Genomic DNA, 19,698 nt, shown 5'->3' with positions numbered 1-19,698 from the left:
AGAGACAGAGGCACTAAGAGGAGGTATGACTCAGCCAGTAAGGAGGTGACAGAGCCACTTTTTGAACCCAGACCTGAGTGAGGGTCTCCACATCGCCCAGCCAGCTGGGACTGGCAGGGCCAGAAGCCCAGCCCCAGCCTCCTAGCATAGTGCCCTGCCCCCCAAAGGCCTTGCTGCTTTGTTCTGTTCCTTTTGGTTTTGTTGCTGGGCCTCAGGCTGAACCGAACGCAATAGAATGTGATTTGAGGGTTCATGGAGAACATTTCGTTTCCCCATATAATTGCAAGCGGGGGCAGAGATATGCATTACTGGTTGCTAGGCAACCAGGTGTGACCCAGTGAGTGGTGGGGGTGATGATCCTTCCTAGTCAGAAGTGGCAGGTCCACCCACCCTTGCAGCTCTGTAACCTCCCAGCCAAGACCCAGACTCTCCCACCAGGCAGGAGAGCCCCAGAGTCTCACAATGAGGGGGAAAAAAAACAAAGTGCAAGCAAGAGATGGTGACAATTTCAAACATTAACTGGGTTCAGGTCCAAAGGAAAAATAAAGAGAGGGACCTATCCCAATATGGAAGGAAAGCCCTTTATGACCCTAATAGTGGCCAGCACTTTTACCATGTCCCAAACACTGTTCTAACATTAACAAACATGAACTCATCGTATCCTCGCCACAAGCTGTGAGGGAGGTGCTATCCACATCCCCAGTTTTTTTGCTTTTTAGAGCCACACCCATGGCATATGGAAGTTCCCAGGCAAGTGGCCGAATTGGAGCTGTAGCCCCTGGCCTATGCCACAGCCGTGGCTCCATGTTTCCTCCTCCATGGAGCATCATCACAAGGCTATTGGCCGTAAGGAGTGGAAGTCCTTTATCTAGTACAACTAGAGGGTAATTATCAGTGCCCAGTCTATGCCAAGCACTGGGAGCCAGGCATTCCTTACTTTACCCTCTCATCATCAGTTTTCTGGGTTCTGCAGGCTGTCCCCATTCTGTAGCCCAGGAGGCCCAGAGAAGGTGGTGACTTGCCCCAGGCCACATACCATGGAAAATGGAACAGCCAGAGTCACTTTTAGTTGTTGCAGATTATGACCACACAGTTCCTGACAGAGGACCTGTCTCACGTGCCCCCAGAAGACTTTAAGGCAGTGGGTGGCCACAGCACTGCACAGCTAGGCCGCCAATGGGAAGTGACATTTCTGCTCAGAAATGTCTGGCCAGTGCTTGGTGGGGTGCTGGCGCCGGGAGGTGCCCAGTCACAGTTTCCTGAATGAACAAAAGAGGCCACACATGTACTAGTTCAGAACAGGACTTGAGCCAGCTTCCCTGGGCTCCATTCTAGCTCTGTCCCTTCCTAGGTGTGTGTAAAATGGAATGGTGATGGGATCTCCCACAAGGGGCCACTCGGAGGATGAAATGCGTTTATAGATGTGAGCACAGTTAGCACAGAACCTGGCACAGAGTCAACACTAGGTGTTGCCTTGACGACAGAGAAGACGAGTGATCTAACCTGAGGGTTGCGTGTATATGCTATGATTGAGCATTATAGTCCCAGCTGTTGTCACAGCCAGTGACCCCCTCTTCTTCCCTTCTTCCCGCCACCCTCACCTTCCCCCTCTCTCTCCCTTCCCTCCACAAACACATAGCTAGGGGTTCCTGTCTGCCAGCCATAACCAAGGACGCAAAATGAAATGGCACAGGCCTTGCCTTTCAGGAGCTGAAAATGAAGTAATCCAGGAGTCAGTTAAGACACCACTCCATAACTTCCATGGCGGACGAGCAGTGTAGAGGGGCCTTTAGATCGGGGTGGAGCAAGTCAGGGGTGGCTTCTTGAATAAGGTGCTATGACCACTCCACCACCAGGAGATGAAGGCTGGAAGGGCAGGCAGACAGGCGAATACGGCCAAGCAGAGCAAGAGACGAGGTTTGCCACCAAAGTGACATGGTCAGTGAGGCGCCCTGGTACCCGTATGCCCCCACCATAGCAGGTTCACCCCTCCCTTGGCTGGAGGTTCCTCCTCTGGAGGCAAGGCCACAGGCTGACCCAGCAGCCTTAGAAGGCCCCTCATAAAATCTTAATGGCTTTATGAATGAGTGATATGTTACAAGAGATGAATGCAGGAGGACCTCAGAATTTTTGAGCCAAAGGGCCCTTAGGGAGGGCTAATCCAGGCACCTCAGTTGAGGGGAAGCAGAGTCCCAGCAAGGCCACAGGGCCAGTGATTGGAGGATAATCAAGATGGGACACCATACCCCAGGGTTTTGTCACATACTCTCTGCCCACCGACCTGTCCTTGTTTGGGTTCCCCCAAAGAAGAGCAGGAGTCAAGGATGGGGTGCAGTTGGATCATTGGGGAATCATCTCAGAAGTGAGAGAAATGCCAATAGGACGTGTGCTGGGGATCTGGTTACTGCTGTAGCCGACTGGGGTTCAGTCCTGCTGCCCTTCACAGGGAATGCATGGGGTGCATCTCAGAATTGTCTTTCCAAGGATGCCAGGCTGGAGCATCTATCCTGACTCCCAGCTCCTGCCAGGTGTGGTCTGGGGAACTCCTGGCACTTCTGGGGTCCCTGCTTGGGAGCACATAGTGAACACCCAGCTGCAGGAAGAGCCCCGAGGCAGAGATCAGACTTGGTGGACATGGGGAGGGTGTGGCCAGGGTGCTCCAGAGCTCCCCACCATGGCTACAGCTTGGAGCCATGGGGAACCAAGGCACTATGGCCCTGGGCACACAAATGTCACAGCTCCTTAGGAGATAATAATAGTGCAGATGGTGATTTCTGTTCATCGAGGTATTTCCCTCCACCGAGTGCTGTGCTGAGTGCATTATGGGCATTACCTGAGGAAATAGGTATCAGTCATCCCCCTTGAACAGATAAGGAAACTGAGGTCCACGATTGTTTATGGAACTTGTTTAAGGTCATACAGCTAGAAAGTGACAGAACTAGGATTCCAACTTGGGTCCACAGATTCCTTAAGCCTCCAGCTATACAGCCTCCCAGGTGATCAGAACCTTCCAGGTGACCCAGGTACAAGGAGCATGTCAGGGTTCAAGGCTCTGAAACATTCCTCTTGAAGGAGGGAATGTGTTGGCGTGGATGGTCTAGAGCAAAAATCGCGGTGCTCTCAAGGGTTTGCCTTGGGGAGTTCCCGTTGTGGCTCAGTGGAAACTAATCTGACTAGTATCCATGAGGACTTGGGTTCAATCCCTGGCCTCACTCAGTGGGTTGAGGATCCTGCATTGCTGTGAGCTGCAGTGTAGGCCACAGATGAGGCTTGCATCCTGCGTTGCTGTGGCTGTGGCATAGGCCAGCGGCTGCAGCTCTGATTCAACCCCTAGCCTGGGAACCTCCGTATGCTGCAGGTGCGGCCCTAAAAAGCCAAAAAAGAAAGCGGGGGGAGGGTTCACCTTGGGGATAACTTTCTCCCCTCTCCGTGCCTCAGTTTCCTCATCCATAAAATAGGGCTGTTCATAATGCCTCTCCAACCTTTGATGTCTCCATGCCTCCGTTTCCCCATCTGTAAAACGGGGCTAACAAAGAGATGTCACAGGGAAACCAAGAGTGTCGTCACTGTTTTGAGGTTTCAGTATGTGAACTTCGGTCCATCCCTGAACCTCTGTGAACCACAGTTTCATCATCTGTGACACAGACCTCTTAATACACGCTTTGCAGAGTCTCAAGGCCCAAACAAGGTCAGGGATGAGGACCCGCTTCCTAAAACAACTCTTGCAAGGGAGTTGCTCTCTCTTTTCTAGGGTCTTCATGGGTTTGTGATTTGTTCCATAGTTGTCACACCTCCATCCCCTCCTCCCTCCCCTCTTTCCTGTCCCCCCAATAATTCTTTCATCCTGAGGGAGAATTTGTTTCTAAGAGATGCCTCCTGATCCTCCACGAAGCTGCCTTTCTGAGGAGTGGGAGGGGCTGCCATGGCAGAAGTAAAGGCCTCTCCTTCCCTCCCTGGCGTTTCTGTCAGATGTAGAATCTCGCCGGCTGTTTCCCCCGGGAACTTCAGGCACCTAAGTGCAAAGTGTGAGGGGCGCCCCAGGGTGCGGCTGAGGCTAGAGATGAGTGTTTCCTCAACAACTCCCTTTGGAGGCCGGGGTCTGACTAAACAACCCCTCCTGTCAGCAAGAACAACAGAGCAGGCCATGGCCTTGGACACAGAAGAGACCCCGAGTGTCCCCCTGTACCACCCCCACCCCATCCTCAGACTAAAAATACATCAGAGCAGACACTGCTTTGGAGATGAGCGGTGTGACCTCCACACCTCCTGTCTTCCTGTGCACATGATTCGTGAACAGCTCCTGTGTATCAGACCAAGGCAGGTACAGTCTCTTCCCTCAGAGTCCTTTGAGTGAGGGGGAGTCCAACACTAAGAAAAACCAATTCTGGGAGTTCCTGTTGTGTCTCAGTGGTAACAAGCCCAACTAGTATCCACGAGGATGCAGGTTCGATCCCTGGCCTTGCTCAGTGGGCTAAGGATCCAGCATTGCCATGAGCTGTGGTGTGGGTACATGGCTGAGATCCTGCATTGCTGTGGCTGTGGTGTAGGCTGGAAAGTGCAGCTCTGATTCAACCCCTAGCCTGGGAACCTCCATATGCCGTACATGCAGCCCTAAAAAGCAAAAAAGCAAAGAAGAAAAGAAAAACCAATTCCATTATTAATTATTCAAATAATGATAAACATGAAAGATGTGTTAAGTGAGTTATGAAAACATTCAAAAGGGAGCCCAGCCTGTGGGGGAGGAGGTTCAGCCAATTTGGATGAAAAGGGGAGGGGGGGGGCATACCAGGCAGAGGGAACAGCATGTGCAGAGACTCTGAGGCAGGAGAGCACTTGTATTGAAGCCACACTAAAGAGGCTGGTAGCACTGGAGCATTAGAGTGGGAGGGGGCAATAAGACTTAAGATGCAAGCAGGGGCCCCACTGTACAGGGCCTTTCCAGATCTTGGCAAGGAGAGTGGCTTTTCTCTGTGCACCGGAAGCCCCTGGAGCATCTTCAGCAAAGGCCTGACATTCACACAGCGCACTTGATCCTTTTTTTTTTTTTTTTTTTTTTTTTGTCGTCTTTTCTTCTTAGGGCCACACCTGCAGCATATGGAGGTTCCCAGGTTAGGGGTCAAATCAGAGCTGTAGCTGCAGCCTACACCACAGCCATGGCAATGCCCACTCGACACTTTTAAAACATCCCTCTGACCTCTAGGTGGGGAATAGATTGAGGATGGCAGCAGGGAGATGGCTACCAAAGTCCTCCTGGATTAATGTGCAGCCTGTAAAGGGGAGTGGTTGCATCTGTATTAAGTATTTCTTTGAACAGAGGTACACACAGTGAGTGATAAAAGCCCAGATTTTAACCCAGGAATATTTGTCCCCAAGTGCACATCCAAAGATTCTGTGGAAATAAACCTGTATTTTCTCACAGTACATATTGATTTCCCCCTTTAAATGAAACTTTGAATCATTCAAATAAAATATAAATACATCCTCCTGGTTAAAGCCAAAATATTTCATTCAAAGCTGAAATCCCCTTGACCACTGCAACCAATCAGAGCTCCCTTTTCCTTCCCAGATGTTCTACCTTCATGGATTTGGAAAAGATCCGTACAGACCCTTTGTTACACAGTTACACATATATGTACCCATAGAAAACGTAAACTGTTTTATCTAAAAGTCAAACGATACACATTGCTCTGCAACTTGCTTTTTTCTCTCAGTTTGTCTTGGAGAGCCTTCTAGGTTAGTACATACACCTGCACTGCATTTTTTGTAACTGTTGCATAGTATTTTATGGACTGAACACACCACAGTTTATTTAGCCCACTCGCTTTCCAAAGACAGAAATGCCTTCTTCTGCAAATGTTGTAGCTTTTGAAGGGCTGGTGGGGTTTTTTTCCTTTCAAAACATAAGACTTTTATTTATGCTAATGAAGGAACGCACACCGCAGGGACAACACAAATATTTAGCAACACACTACCTGTGACTAAGTTTTCCCATCTTCTTCAGGTGCTTGGCATCCCAGGAGCTAGCTCTTGTCTATTGCCAAGTCTCTGTTTATAGCTAAAGGCCGTCTCAAGAACAAGGAGCACGATGGAGTTGTCCACTTTTCGGTGCTGGGCCCTGAAAGAAGTGTCCAGGCACAGTGTGGAAATTGTACAGCTTTGGAGCTTCAGAGACCTGGGTTCACATCCCCAGCTTTAGTTGCGTGACCCTGAGCAAGTCACGCTACCTCTCTGAGCCTGTTTCTCCATCCATGAGATGGAGTTTATAATCCTCATCTTATAGAACGTCCAGGACAGGTGAATGCAAGCCACGTGTAAAGTGATGATCATCTGAGAGCACTTACATGTGCATTTAGTGCCCCTCTTCAGCCCCAGGGTAGTAGGGGGAACGGGACAGAGGGGCAGCGATCAGTCCTGAGTCACTAAAGGGTCACTCCAGGTCAAAGAACAGTGAAAAGACATGAATGCTCTACTACTGTGGGCAATGCCATGACAAGGTAGCAGTTGAGTTCAAAGAGTTTTCTGCCCAGATTCGGGGCACCTACTTCCCACATAGCACCTCCTGTCATCTTCACCCCAACAGGCAGAGCAGAGGATTGTCCCTCTGCCCAATTTGCAGATGAGGAGACTGAACATTCCAAGAGGGGTTACCACTTGTGCAAGATCTCAGTAAGTGGCAGGGTTGAGACTGGAAGCTCTGCTTCTGAAAGCTGCTGCTCTGCAGAGCGCCCCCTCCTGGACAGATAGGGAAGTTCCTCTCATGATGATGTCTCAGATGCTTGCATCCAGCCATCAAGACCCTTTGCAGAGGGAGAGAAAAATGGCTTTTCTGGCCTTCCTTTTTCCCAAGGGGATGAGATAAACGCTCCTAGGAAGTCACTTCAGGACAGTCTGAATCAAATCTCTTAAATTAGGTTGACAGAGAATATGAAATGTGCAAGAAGGCTCAATTTTTTAAAGCTCAGGTGATGCTCATTTGAATGAGATGAGAACTCCCTCCCTTGGTGAAAAGGGCCTGGGCCAGGAGTCAGGAGTCCAGCCCCAGCTCTAGAGCTGAATCACTGTATCTGGGCCAAGTCACTTCCCCATCTCTGGGCCTCAATTTTCCCACCTGTCAAATGGGAGGATGAGACTGGCTGGCCACAGGATAGTCCTGCTCCAACAACAGGGGGACCCGGGGAAGGACTGGGGCAGGGGGATAACTTTAAAGGTAGGGGTGCCTAGATTTAACACAGAAAAATATAGGACATCTAGTTAAATTTGAATTACAGGTAAAAATAATTTTTATTAGTATGTTTCTAATATTATAGGCACATAACTTATACTAAAACATTGTTTACTGTGTATCTGAAATTCAAATTTAACTAGTCATCTTGTATTTTATCTGACAACCCTATTTGGGGCCTTCACCTCCGCTGGACACCCCCTCCCCTTAGTCTTTGATGCAGATAATTGATATCTTCACAGCTTCCAGAGGAGCCCCTGGCTCCCCACCTTCCAACCAGATCCCCACCATCTACTCCCACCCCCCACCCCAACACCCACTTTCCTGCCTGAAAGAAATTCTGGAGCCATAAGCTGAAAGTTTCAGGGGTCCAGCAATTCATACAGTGGAGATAAGGGTAGAAACACAGCCACACTTAGAGAAAAAGACAAGTGATGGATTTAAATCAGCAGAGAAATTTAAGTCCACATGTGTCATGATGATGAGAGGGACACTGTGTCTGTGGTGTTCACAAGTGGCTGATCCCATTTTGTGCCATGTCCATGTGTGCTCACATAAACTAGTGGCACCGAGTCTACATGTTACTGAGAAACTAGCTGAGACTATGATTTTGTGCGTTCATGCCAGCATCAAATGCCGTGTCCACAGCTGTGTGCCATACCTGCCAGCACTGTGTGTGGCTGGATGCCAGGTCTGTGTTAGAGCCCATGAACCAATAAATGCTGCCTCCATGTCATCACCTGTGATTATGAGAGATTCCCCCCCTCCCAGGGCCGTGACATATCAGAGAAACCTCTCACCCCGTATCCTGCCACTCAGGGACCATCACCTGATGTGATTGTGAATGTCAGGTGCTGTACAGCCTGCCAGGCGTGCGACATGAGAGCCATCAAGTCTGTTCTGAGGAGTTACCATCATGGTGCAATGGAAACGAATCCAACTAGGAACCACAAGGTTGTGAGTTCTATCCCTGGCCTCGCTAATGAGTTAAGGATCCGGCGTTGCCGTGAGCCATGGTGTAGTTCGGATACACGGCTTGGATCCGCATTGTTATGCCTGTGGTGTAGTCCAGCAGCTGTAGCTCCAATTCATCCCCTAGCCTGGGAACCTCCATACGCCACAGATGCGGTCCTAAAAAGCAAAAAAAAAAAAAAAAAAAAAAGTCTGTTCTGAACTTACTGCCCAGCAGGATGCAGTTGCCAACCACAGGGATGCCCATGGCATGGGCTGTTTTCTCAAAGACATGGTGTCGAGCTCTGGCTTGCTAAAAGGCTGTTACAGGTGGCACATGGCCGTCTGTGTGTGCAGGGGCCTCTGGGTGGCTTCAGCATCCGCATCCCCATGTCTGGTCCAGTGAGGCAGGTGAGGGAGGGAGGTTTCCTGAGGGCCTGCTGTGCACTGGCACAGACAGCCTCTTGTAGGGTGGGGTGGACTCAGTGTCCAGAAGATTGTGGCAGCAAAGGGTGGGTGTCAGTCAGCACTTGACCCCAAGGGCCAAAACCTGGCATAGGAGGGATGTCCAGTAAATGTGTTGGTGATTGACAGAAGTTATCAGAAAAGGACAAGGAGATGTTTTCATTAATAGAACACAAATGCTGACTGCTGTAGAAGACTCTGGACATGTCCTGCGGTGATTTTTTTTACCACGAAGACTCACTTAAGTTGCCTTCACAGTTCACAGGCAGCTTTCCCACCCATTCCTCTGTGCGTGGCTTACCACAGCCTCCAGCTTACTTTGTTCCCATTTCACTGATGAGAAAACTGAGTTTTTCTCCAGTGCACCCTCAAACCTCACCCAGTGCTCCTTCCTCTGCCACTTACACAAAAAGAACCCCAAGCTCCACATGGCCTCTGACATCAATTCCAGCCATTTGTGTTTCTGAATTTTCAAGGTCTTTGCTGGCTTTGAGCAGCGATATTTGACACGGTGTTTTATTTTTTAATATACTAAATGGTGAGATGCCCTTTAATCTAAATTGAATCTCCAACACCAGTCATCTCTCACACCAGCCTGGATTGTTTCTGCTCCCAAAATAGGCACCATCATCCTCAGCCAGAAGGCAAGGAGATTGTGAGTTTCTGCCCCTGGGAAGGGGGTGACAGGTGGGCTGGACCAGGTGGGCTGCCCCCCTTGCAGGTCATCAAAACCACTGTCTTTGGATATAAGGTATCAGAGGCATCAGTCCCCAGCCTTCAGCCACGGCTCTCCTTCATGTCACACGTGGGGAAACTGAGGTCCAGAGAGAGAGAGCTCACGTGCAGTCACATGGTCCTTCCACTGCGTCTCTTCTTGCCTTGACTTTTCCCCTCGCCATCTTCTCAAAATCCCATCATCCAAAAACGTCCTCTTCCAGGAGGTGGTGATTAATTATCCCCAACCACCCGAGATCCTCACCAGTGGCCCACACAGCACTGTGCACCTTACTCAAGGCAGCCTGCTGCAGCCCCGCCTCACCGCTGTGAAGGAAGCCCTGCCACTGCCCACGTTTTACAGAACAGGAAACTGAGGCCCTGAGCAGTAAATGCACTTACCCAGAGTCACTCCGAGCTGGGATTTGAACCTGTGACATCTGACTCCAAGCCCCGCCTGAGTGCTTGGTGCTTGGTCTCAAACTAGCCACCTTGTGACTAAATCCAGCTTTTGTCTGTGTTGTATTTGGCTTTAGGATTTTTTTTTTTTTAATGGGAAAAATTTACATCACATTCCAGTGTCCAGCTTATCTTAGAAGACTGAAGAGTCTACCATACTGGGCCCACGTTTTCCCACAGGAGCTGAGAAGCATCTGCCTCCTTTAGCAGGGCTGACGATTCTTTCCTTTGCCCCAGTCCCCACTACTTCCTATTGCCTCCTACCCACCTACTTCCCTCGTTCACAAAATCTGCCCAGTCCCACAGCTATTCAAATTTGCAAGCCATGCCCTGGGCTCTATCCCAGGACCCAGGATCTCAATGTGGGGCCTGTGACTCTCCACATGACAGAACCCTGGAGCTGTGGCCAGATCCCCTGGCCTGGAGAACACCCACCTTTTCAACTGGTCACACAGAAGACTCCAAATGTTTGAATCACAGATCCTCAGGCCATTCAGAGGTTCATCTGTCTTTGAATCAATCAGGAGGAGCCTGGGAGGTGCAAGCTTCTTCTTAGTGAAGCCTTTGTCTACTCCAAACCTCATGAGGAGCCCCAGCATGTGAACAGACCCCAGCAGGACCACTTCAGGGCCTATAGACCTTGAAAACCATGGGATCTTTAGGGTCTACCCATTCCATTGAACTCTCCTGTTGTCAAGATGGGGAAACTGAGGCTCAGAGAAAGGAACTGGCTGGCCAGTGTTGACCATACCTAGCCCCTTCTTCAGAGGCCCTCCTCAAAACCCACTTCCAGGAAAAGACCTGCAACTCATTCACAACAAGGTATCCAGAACTGATGATGGCTTCCCCCTCCCAGGAAGTGTAAAGGGATTGGAGCTTTTAGTTAAAGGAGTGAATCCCAAGTGGAAGAATTTCAGACATTGTCTGTGGGTAGAATTGGACAAAGGAAGGAAGACAAGGAACCCCCTGCAGTCCCTGAGTACATCATGTCTGCTTGCTCTGTATATGGAGATCCCAGTGCCGCCACAGCACAGGAGGATGGTGGCAGCCTTCCATGTGCTTGGAACAGGGCCAGCCTGGGTTCTCAGGTCCCAGGAGCTGAATCTAAGGCCGCACCTGGGCCTCACAAAGGTCTTGTCTCCCTATCTGTGAAATGGGCACAACCAAGCTCAGACTCCTGCCCTCCCGCTGCGCAGGCAGGACATGGGATCTCCAGCGCTTTCCCATGGAATCTCCCTGGGAACAACCCTCCCTGGGCTCTCCCGTGAGGTCTCAGCCAGTCTGGCTCTTGGAGGCTGTAGGCAGACATCTCACTGTCAGCATCAGCAGAGGCTCAGCACCTCGAACCCCAGACAGAGGGTATGCCCGTCTCCCGTGCCCCTGAACTGCAGACCCTGAGACTCCCAGGACCACTGAGCTCAGACATCCCTGAGCACGGGGCTCTTCCGTTCACGAGATGCCCTCCCCTCCCCCCACGCTGGGCCAGGCCTGCAGCAAAGGCTTAAGAAGCACAGGCCAAAGGAATAACTGGATGAATGAGCAAATGAAGTAGAAACTGCTGGAGTTCCAGAAGCCGTGATATGATAGGTTATCTATGGTATTAGATAGGAGACCGTGAGACCCCATAACTGTCATAGCAGAAGGCTCCAGGCCTTCAACCCCAACACACTAAGCGATGCTATTCAGAAGATCCTCTGGGCCGAGGCAAGCACTGGGCGCTGGGCTCCAGGGTGGTGGCTGCCAGGCTGCTGCCTTGCTTTCCCCTCTCCCTGTCTTTCCTCCCTCCATCATGTGGCTGCCCCATTCAGGACGATTCCTGATTCCCGAATGTGTGTCTCTCTCCTGGGCCCCCAGGCCAACCTCTCTGCACTCTGTCCACAGGTTTGCCGGGCACTGCTCCAGACTTGGAAAAGAGAAAGCAGATTTTTGGACAAAACTTCATACCTCCAAAAAAGCCAAAAACCTTCCTGCAGCTCGTGTGGGAAGCGCTGCAAGATGTGACACTGATCATCCTAGAAATCGCGGCCATCATCTCCCTGGGGCTCTCCTTCTACCACCCACCCGGCGAGAACAACGAAGGTAAGATGGCCGCTGGGACCCCCTCTTCCCGCCCTGCAACATGCATGCCAGGCCACACCGGAGGGCACCGGGGCTACTGGGCATCACACACTCCAAGGGAGAAAACTGAGGCCCAAGGGACAGGGCCTCATCCACAGCCAATGAGTGGCTGAGCCAGACCCCAGGTGCCAAGAGCCCCCTGCCCCAGTTTTCCCATGTGTGAATTGCAGGGATTGGACCAACAATGGTCAGAGTGTAGTTAGGTTTATTGAGCACTTACAGTAAGCCAAGCTCTGAGCTGAGATGCCGTCCTCCTAATAACGCCATGAGGTAGGGGCCCTGGTTATGCCCATTTTAAAGATGAAGAATCCAAGGCACAGAGAAGTGCCTTAACTTGCTCGAGGTCACCCAGCTAAGGAAGAGTCCCCAGGTTTTGCAGTAGGGCTTGTTAAAAACACTGCTGCCCAGGTCACTCCCAGAGAGACTCTGGTTCTCTTTGTTGGAGCCCAAGGGCAGGTGACCCTGAACTTCTTTCTGTGGTGCTGTCTGAGGGCTCCTCACTCTCATATCTGAGGGCGAGCCCTGAGTCGCTCAGCCGTGGGCTGTATTCACACTGAAGTGCGCCAGCTCCATTCTTGGATCTGCCCTCCGGGGGCTCCAGCTTCTGAGGGACCCTGTTTCAGCTCTGGCACTGAGCTCCTCAGAACCCGAAAGTCCTTGGCTCTTTGAGGCCTGCAACTATGAAAAAATCCACGGTAATGTCAGAGGTCTATACACCTGACATTCTGGAACAGGGATTGCAAACTTCAGCCCACAGGCCAAATCAGGTTCACCTCCTTTCATTCCAGAAGCGGAGCCCCAGCCAAGGGCTAGGGCTTCACCAGCGCAGTGACACCTTTCCTTTATGATGGCAAAGTCTTTTCAACCTGTATCAATCTACCCGTGAATACACAGACAGATAGATAGACAGGCAGATACATACACACACCATGGCATTGGTGGGATCACATAAGATATGTTGTTTTGTTGTTAGATTTTTATAATCCGATTTTTCACTAGTAGGATATTGTCAACACTTTCCTTTGTTATTAATTATGGTGAGACATTTCCCAACGAACGTGCTGCATAAATAGATAATTCTACTAGGTTCACTGCTTCAGGCAAGCAAATAAAAAGTGAATAGCATATAAGACATTACCCTTATGGGGAAAAAAAAAAAAAAAAAAGGAGTTCCCGTCGTGGCTCAGTAGTTAACGAATCTGACTAGGAACCATGAGGTTGCGGGTTTGATCCTTGGCCTTGCTCAGTGGGTTAAGGATCCAGCGTTGCCATGTAGGTCGCAGACTCAGCTCGGATCCCACGTTGCTATGGCTCTGGCATAGGCTGGCGGCTACAGCTCTGATTAGACCCCTAAACTGGGAACTTCCATATGCTGCGGGAACGGCCCTAGAAAAGGCAAAAAGACAAAAAAAAAAAAAAGAAAGAAAGAAAGAAATTACCCTTATGGCCTTTATTTCCCCAAATGAGGAGGTGGTCTCTGAGGTTCCTTGAACAGATGTCGCCCCACCCGCTCCCAAGCCAGACTTTCCTGAGTCACTCAATAACCAAGTCTATCTGGCCAACTACCTCAATGTTATACATAATATTACTAGCTGATTTTTTTTCTGCATGACCTCTTTCCAAAGAGGATCCAGAGCAAATAAATTTATTTCCACGATGGAGATTTAAATTTGACTTTAAACTTCATGGCAGCCAAGGCAGAAAGTGAATGAGGATGATTTGCATAGGTCAAGTTATCAACAAGGAGGAAAGGGGAGTTCCCATCAAGGTGCAGTGGTTAACGAATCCAATTAGGAACCATGAAGTTTGAGGGTTCAATCCCTGGCCTCTCTCAGTGGGTTAAGGAGCCGGCGTTGCTGTGAGCTGTGGTGTAGGTCGCAGACGAGGCTCGGAACTGGTGTTGTGCTGGCTGTGGTGTAGGCCGACGGCTACAGCTCTGATTAGACCCATAGCCTGGGAACCTCCATATGCCACAGGTGTGCCCCTAAAAAGACCAAAAAAAAAAAAAAAGCACAAGGAGGAAAGGTAGCTCTTGAGGAAGTGAGCATGTCCCCTAACAATGAATTCTAGGATGAACTTTCACTTAGGTCATTACAAGCAATGCCAAACAGGCAGAGTTCTTTGCAGAAGTTTTATAGAAAACTAGGAGAAGATGGCCCATGGCTACTTGCATAAGCCTTGAACCAAGCTAAGTGTGCAACTCACAAAAGCATAATAAGAAGGGTAATTCTTACTATGTTTAGAGCCACCACTAGCTGGGAGCTTTTAGAGTAAAAGTTAATTTGATCCTCACTTGACCCTCACAACAACCCTGTGGGCAGGTGCTGTTATTACCAGGAAACTGAGGCCCCGAGATGGTACATGACTTGCTAGGTCAGATTCTGGGAAGTGACAGAACCATGACTCGGGCCAAGGCGTTCTGGCTTCCGAGCCCTCCTTCCTATCCCTGGGCTACATTTACTCAGAAAGGGACTGAGTTGAGTCAGTGCCACCCAGACAAGTGACCTCATGTGACCCAATTCAGTGCAAGATTAGAACTCAGAGGGCAAGTGGTAGAGGGGGTGTGGTGGGAACATGGATCAGGCTCCCAGGGGTGCCAGAAGGGGCCTCCCCACAGCCCTGCACACAAAGGGCTGGGATCCCCTGCATCTTAGGTGGCAGCCGAGACCCAGAGAGGGCAACCACTTACCTAAGGTCACACAGCATGTAGGGCTAGATTTTTTTTTTTCCTTAGGGCCACACCTGCAGCATATAGAAGTTCCCAGGCTAGGGGTTGAATCCAAGCTATAGCTGCTGGCCTATGCCACAGCCATAGCAATGCCAGATCTGAGTCACATCTGCAACCAATACCACAGCTCATGGTAATGCCGGATCACCAACGCACTGAACGAGGCCAGGGATCGAACTCGCAAGCTTATGGATACTAGTCCAATTTGTTACCGCTGAGCCTCAGCAGGAACTCCAGTATGGCTAGATTTTTAAACCCAAGTCTTATGGTTCTTTCTACTGCCCCCCACTTCCTGCAGCTGAGACACTCACTCAGGCCACACTCTAGGTTGATCAGGGCAGCTGCACACATTCCAGCCCCACAGAGTGAAAATCCTGCACTTTGTGACTACTTACACCTCCCTGACACCCAGGCCCCAGCCTGAGCTCAGAACACTGGACCTTCCATGTTGCCTGGAAAGCCCCTGCTGTGTCAGGCTCAGGCTGCATCAGTTATGTATAAAAAGATGCTGGTGATGGGCTGAAAGGCTCTAGACTGCCACGCAGCACCCATAGCCCTTCCCCGTTTGCTTTCGTGGCTCAGAAACCTCCAGACACTTGTCAGAGGTGAGATGACATGTTCATGGCAGGACTAAGATTAGTGTACCCTGTGCTCCCAACTCCCTGCCTGTGACAGCTCCCCTAGTGTCAGACTGCCAGCAGAGTGACAGGCACAGGGTGCGTGCTTAGAAAGCATTTGTGACTTGACCAGTTTGAGAGTCCTTTCCCAGTGCCAGGCCCTGGTAAACCGCCTAGGAAGGAGCCTGCCCACTTTACTCATGAAGCCCAGAGGGGCCCAGAGAGGCCACATGGGTTCCCCAAAGTCAGACAGACAGTGCATGGCCACACCCTAGAAAACCATGGGTCCGGAGGGCAGCTGCAGGTTCCCCAGACCCTGTGGTCACAACCTTCAGATCCTGACCCTGCTTCAGCAGGACCTCCCCATGTCCCTCTTCCTTCCCCTTCCTCGGCTCTTCCCCTAATTGCACCAAGACCACCGGAGTTGTCCTCAGGGTCTGGTGGCTCCTGGCAGTTAAAGCAATCTGCACACCTACTTCCTTGTCATGCTAAGGCACCATGTAATCATCAGACTGTCCTCAAAAGGAGATAAAACTATCATCCACACACGACTATGCCACCAAAATCAGAAATCATAAGAAGACATGGGTACAAACGCAGGACACTGGAGATGCACTTGCAATTAAGAGACCAACAGCTTAAAACAATCTCATATGTATATAGACTCATATCAAAACTTCAGAATAGGAGTTCCCGTCGTGGCACAGTGGTTAACGAATCCAACTAGGAACCATGAGGTTGCGGGTTCAATCCCTGGCCTCGCTCAGTGGGTTAAGGATCCCGTGTTGCTGTGAACTGTGGCTTAGGCTGCAGATGCGGCTTGGATCCTGCATTGCTGTGGCTCTGGCATAGACCGGAAGCTACAGCTCCAATTCGACCCCTAGCCTGGGAACCTCCATATGCCACAGGAGCGGCCCTAGAAAAGGCAAAAAGACAAAAAAAAAAAAAAAAAAACTTCAGAATAACTGCAAACCACAAATCTACAATTGATACACAAATAAGAAAAATCAACTCAAATACAACACTAAAGATAGTCATCAAACCAGAAGAGGAGAGAACAAGAGAAGAAGGGAAGAAAAAAGAGCAACAAAAACAAATCCAAAGCAATTAATAAAATGGCAATAAGAACATACATATCAATAATTACCTTAAATGTTAATGGACTAAACGCCCCAACCAAAAAACTTAGACTGGCTGAATGGATACAAAAACAAGACCCAGATATATGCTGTCTTCAAGAGACCCACTTCACTTCCAGGGACACATACCAATTGAAAGTGAGAGGATGGAAGAAAATATTTCATGTGAACAGGGATCAAAAGACAGCTGGAGTAGCAATACTCATATCAGACAAAATAGACTTTAAAATTAAGAATATTTTAAGGGACAAAGAAGGTCATTACATAATGATCAAAGGATCAATCCAAGAAGAAGATATAACAATTTTAAATATCTACGCACCCAACATAGGTTCACCACAATATATAAGGCAACTCAAAAAGAGATAAAAGCTAATGGGCTTTTGCTGGCCAAGCAAGTGCCCTCAAGGGCGCAGAGGATTCCTTGGTATTAAGTCAGCAGAGGCAGCAGGTGTGGCTGGGGATCAAGGGAACAGGGTGTGGACCTACTCAGCTACCATGCCCTTGGCTCCCAGAAGCCAGTCCAAGGAGAGTAGCTCATGAAAAACAGGGAGAGAACCAATGTCTATCATGTACCTACCACCTGCTGGGCCCTTACAAAGCCTTGGGCTCACAGAGTCCCTGGGGTCATCCCATTTTACAGCCGTCCCAAGTGAGGCTCAGAAAAGCCAAGTCACTTGGCCAGGATCACACAGCAAAGCCTGGATGTGAAGCCAGGTCTTTCTAATTCCAGGACCCAAAGGCTTTCCATTGTCCTGGGCTGTCTGTAAGTGTCCTGAACCTTCCAGTAATTAATTGGAGTTGGGGGACATTGATGAAGCACACAAGAGGGAAAGAACAGTCTTCCCACTTGTAGAGTATGTGGCAGCGGTGGGGAAAACCAAAGTCCCACCAGGAGAAGCACTGGGCTCTGTACCTGCAGTCATTTCCCCCAAGTCCCAGACAACGCATCTCCATGTGCAGGATTTCTGCTTAGCAAGGTTCACCTGAGTTTCCCGGTTTGAGGGACTTCACTGTTGTCATTCACAGTGGTTGAGGAGCACCCTAGATGCTCTCCTCCCATCTTCCTGTGGTTCTGAAGTCCAGCTGGATGCCCCCTGAAATGTGGGGCTCCCAGCTCCATTCAGGCTGCCTGCAAACCTCAAAAGCAGGAATGACATCATGCACTGGACCAGAAGCTGCCCTTTCCCTGAGCATTTACCACGCGCTTGCTGCGGTGTGTGCCTTACATAATGGCTCTCCCCTGGTCCTCTCAACCACCTAGGAGGGAGCACCTGTTATTACCCCATTTCCACAGATGAGAACACCGGGGCACTGTGGTCAGGTAGCTAGCTCCAGGCACACAGCTGGATTTGAACCCAGGGCTGGCCCGCTGTCAGTTATCATCACAATAATGACTACCAGCACCACCAAAGGCTGGTCTAGGTAAACAGTTTAAAATCATTGGAAAATCTGTAATTCCCAGAGAAAAGAATAGTGGCCTAGAGAACCCCACACGGTGGTGTGGTTGTTTATTAACAAACAAGGAGCAGCTAGTTCAGCTAAAGATGTGAAGCTTTCTAGTGACCCATGCCACCTGCCTGTACAGTCCTGAGTGTGGCCCACCAGCTGAGCCTTAACCCTCCCAGGAGCTGGGAGCCAGAAAACATTCCTGGATACCCTTGGCCTTCTTGTCATGTTGCTTTCAAGCCCTGGTTTCCCAGAGGGTCCTGCTGGGGTCTCTTGAAACTGCCGTTCTCTCTTGGGACTAAATTAGACTCCCAGACAATCAGCCATGAGTCTTTGGCAAAATTTTCTGCTTTCCCAATGAGGCCAGCCTGTGGGAGAGGGACCGCTGGGCTTGGGGGACAGTGAGCAGTCCAGGTCCGGTGTCAGATTCCAAGCCTAGATTCAAACTCCAGATCTGCTGTGTGATCTTGGGTGAATGGCTATCCCTCTCTGAACTGTTTTTCTTCTCTCAGCCGGCTTGAAGATTAAAGTGAGTGTTTAGCACACAGCAGGCCTTGCAAAGGACCCAGCCTCTGGCTGGGTCCCACTCGAGTGGATGGTCAGACTCTGCTCATGGTCACTGCTCATGGAGAGGGCTATTTTCCACCCCCCAACCCCCACCCAGTGGAAGGAAGGGCCTCAGCTAGTCCTGGCTGCAGCACTCACCTGCTGGGCCTCAGTTTCCTCGTCTGCTAATGGGGGTAATACCTCTCACTCTCCAGACCCTTGTGAGGATGCAGGACACGGGGTGTGTGAAGGGGCTTGGAAAGGCCCCAGGGCTCAGCACTGCATGGGCAGGACCTGCCTTCATGTTTGAAGCCTTTGCATCAAATGGTGTCTTTTTCTTTTCTCTTTTCACCTAGTCGGCCTGGCAGGCCCCAAGCAAGGTGGAGGCCCAGACCCAGAGGGTCAAGGGAGCAAGGGTGTAGGGTGAAGGGTCACTGCATATCAGACAAATGGCTTATTGTGTCCATGTCCTCACAGTGTGGTCAGGGCTCAAATCCAACCCAGGCTGAGTAAGAACCTCCTGTGTGCCAAGCACAGCCCTGTCCTTGAGTCTGGAAGGTGGTCTCAGTGATCACCATTTTGCAGGTGAGGACACTGAAGTTCAGGGAGGGCAGTGACGTACCCAGGACCACAGAGGGGCAGCAGTGGGATTCAGACCAGCTTGTTGGAGGGCAGAGTCAGAGCAGAGAGTCCTGTCCCAGCCTAGAGACCTGCCCCATACTGGAAGAATGGAAGGAAAGGACACCAGCAAAGCTGCATTTTAGACCCTAAAGCACGTGCCCTATTAATTGTCGTGAGGCCCCTTCTGCCTGGCTGACCCACCCCACCTGCTTCCTTCTGCTCTCTGCAGGATGCGCCACAGCCCAGGGCGGGGCAGAGGATGAAGGGGAGGCAGAGGCGGGCTGGATTGAGGGGGCTGCCATCCTCCTCTCGGTCATCTGCGTGGTCCTGGTCACAGCCTTCAATGACTGGAGCAAAGAGAAACAGTTCAGAGGCCTGCAGAGCCGCATTGAGCAGGAGCAGAAGTTTACCGTGGTCCGGGCTGGCCAGGTGGTCCAGATCCCTGTGGCTGAGATCGTGGTTGGGGACATCGCCCAGGTCAAATATGGTAAGTAGCCCAACTACAGAGCCAGATGCTAGAGCTGGAATTCAGGCAGAGATGGGACAGGACAGGCAGACCCAGACAGGCTGGCCCAGGGCAGGGGGTGGGTCCCTGAAGGCTGACCCCAAGCCAAGTTGTCTTCTGAGCTCCCCGGAGAGGTGGAAGGCTCCTTTCTGGAGGTAGGATTA

The 19,698-nt window shown here is 50.5% G+C and overlaps 1 protein-coding gene across 3 annotated transcripts in view; it reads left to right on the top strand.

Annotated features, from left to right (window-relative positions):
* ATP2B2 (ATPase plasma membrane Ca2+ transporting 2) overlaps positions 1-19,698 on the top strand; it is a 136,615-nt gene that overhangs the window by 40,360 nt on the left and 76,557 nt on the right. For all 3 annotated transcript variants that reach the window (XM_047780812.1, XM_047780829.1, XM_047780819.1), the window contains exons 3-4: positions 11,693-11,890; positions 19,259-19,516. In XM_047780812.1, coding sequence (XP_047636768.1) covers positions 11,693-11,890; positions 19,259-19,516 — 456 coding nt within the window. The remainder of the gene's footprint in view (positions 1-11,692; positions 11,891-19,258; positions 19,517-19,698) is intronic.

Source organism: Phacochoerus africanus, chromosome 1, assembly GCF_016906955.1.
Source record: "Phacochoerus africanus isolate WHEZ1 chromosome 1, ROS_Pafr_v1, whole genome shotgun sequence".
In the NCBI taxonomy this organism is placed as follows: domain Eukaryota; kingdom Metazoa; phylum Chordata; class Mammalia; order Artiodactyla; family Suidae; genus Phacochoerus; species Phacochoerus africanus.
Note: the sequence above shows the minus strand (reverse complement) of the source record. Positions and strands in the feature narration are given on the sequence as shown.